Raw genomic sequence first — 1,940 nt, 5'->3', positions numbered from 1 at the left:
TGGACTGGAGTCATGTGGATTATTCTGATGTTTTTATCAGCTGTTTGGACTCTCATTCTGATGGCATCCATTAACTGCAGAGGATCCTTTGGTGAGCAAGTGATGCAATGCAAAATTTCTCCAAATCTGTTCCAATGAACAAACAAACTCATCTATGTCTTGGATGGCCTGAGGGTGAGTAAATTTTTTAAATTTAAATTAAATTTTTATGTACTGTAGCTATTGCATTTTTAAAGGGGTCATATGATGCAATTTCAATTTTTCCTTTCTCTTTGGAGTGTTACAAGCTCTTGGTGCATAAAGAAGATCTGTAAAGTTGCAAAGACTAAAATCTCAAATCCAAAGAGATATTCTTTATAAAAGTTAAGAGTCAACCACGCCTAACTAAAACGGCTCGTTCGAACACGCCCCCACAGGGGTCGTCACATGTGGTTGTCGCAAGCCTCCGCTCACTCAAGCCGCCGGCCTCCGCTCACTCTAGCCCACCGTGTGTGACGCTGTGTTTCGTTGTGAAAGTGAAACTACTTTGTTTGGTCTTCCAAAAGAGGACACAACTAGAAATCAGTGGTTAAGTTGTATTTACAACACTGTTCCAGAACAGTTCAACCCAAATATTCAGATGTGTGCAGCACATTTTATGGAGGACTGTTTCCTGATCCTGGTAGAGTAGACTACAATACCGGCTGTTCTGACTCACAGACTGTAAGTACGTTTTTATATTTAAAGGATTTGCCACTGATGATTCAAATGTGAGTTTTGAGCAGTGTAGAGTAGCGCTTGTTGTTTGTCATTTCTCCGATCACAAATGCAGACATGGTTTTATGTTTACACAGCACGATGCAACGCGTAAAAAGACAGTATAAGTCATTATAACACGTTATTATGTCCCCACTGGAGGCAACAAATGCCTCATTTGTAATGGGTTTTAATGTTTTTGTCTCTTCGCTCCGGCCGAGACACGGCATCACAATATGATAAGGGGCGTAACATTTCCGCCCCACGCTTGAGGTATTCGGCCAATCACAATGCACTGGATAGCTGGCCAATCAGAGCACACCTCGCTTTTCAGACCAGTGAGCTTTGTAAAAATCGACGCGTTTCAGAAAGGCTGGGCATAGAGGAGAAACAATAATGTACAGTATGTGGAAAATAATGTGTTTTTTGAACCTTAAACCACAAACATTTCATTACACCAAATAATGTTCTTTTAAGCAACATCATATGACCCCTTTAATGTCTAAACTGACAATCAATATTAATATTAATATCTATTAAATCAGGAAGAAAAGTTGTATGCTTAACCAACCTCAGTTTCTTAAGGTTTTCCCCCAGTTTTGGAATCACTTACATCATTTATATAATAATCGGCACATTGCTTTACATCTACCATTTTTGGTAAATTTAAAACAAGAAGCAAACAAGTAAAAAATGAGACACCATTGTAAGTTTCCATGTCTTTAATAGTAACAACAGTAACACATTCATTGGAATGTACAATTCTAGGACAGGGGAGGACAGGTTGTCTGAACTTAACTGTTTGAAAGTATAACATCTGTGCTTCAGAGCCAAATGGAATCAATGATAATAGTTCTAGAATGCTGAACTGATTGAGTTCAGTTCTGGAACTAGTGTCAGTTTGAGAGCAGGCATGTAGCATTTGGATGAGGAGCACAGCTTGCATGAACTTTTAACTTGATCATGTGGGTTTGGTTTGATTTGGTGGAGTGAGATTTCACAGAGTGAGATTTAGCCTTTAGGAGCAGTGTACTGGCGGAGGAGAGAGGAGATAGCGCTAGACTCTGTCACCTCCTCTGGAAGGGAGCCTTCTTGATCTTTGATTGATGGGTCAGCTCCGGCCTTCAGGAGTAACTCAACTATTTCTGCAAACTCACAAGCTGAGGCTGGAGAGAGAGAGAGAGAGAGTGAGAGAGAGAGAGAGA

General features: G+C 40.2%; 1 protein-coding gene across 1 annotated transcript in view; it reads right to left on the bottom strand.

The window, feature by feature from the left end:
• Positions 1-1,449: 1,449 nt before the first annotated feature.
• The window catches only part of LOC107599041 (acyl-CoA-binding domain-containing protein 6-like), a 36,626-nt gene continuing 36,135 nt past the window's right edge, over positions 1,450-1,940 (bottom strand). The window contains exon 7 of the mRNA XM_016290526.1: positions 1,450-1,901. Within this exon, the coding sequence (XP_016146012.1) occupies positions 1,747-1,901 (155 nt within the window). The 3' untranslated portion in view covers positions 1,450-1,746. The remainder of the gene's footprint in view (positions 1,902-1,940) is intronic.

This window comes from Sinocyclocheilus grahami, unplaced genomic scaffold, assembly GCF_001515645.1.
Source record: "Sinocyclocheilus grahami isolate Dianchi unplaced genomic scaffold, SAMN03320097.WGS_v1.1 scaffold259.1, whole genome shotgun sequence".
NCBI classification, from domain to species: Eukaryota; Metazoa; Chordata; class Actinopteri; order Cypriniformes; family Cyprinidae; genus Sinocyclocheilus; species Sinocyclocheilus grahami.
Note: the sequence above shows the minus strand (reverse complement) of the source record. Positions and strands in the feature narration are given on the sequence as shown.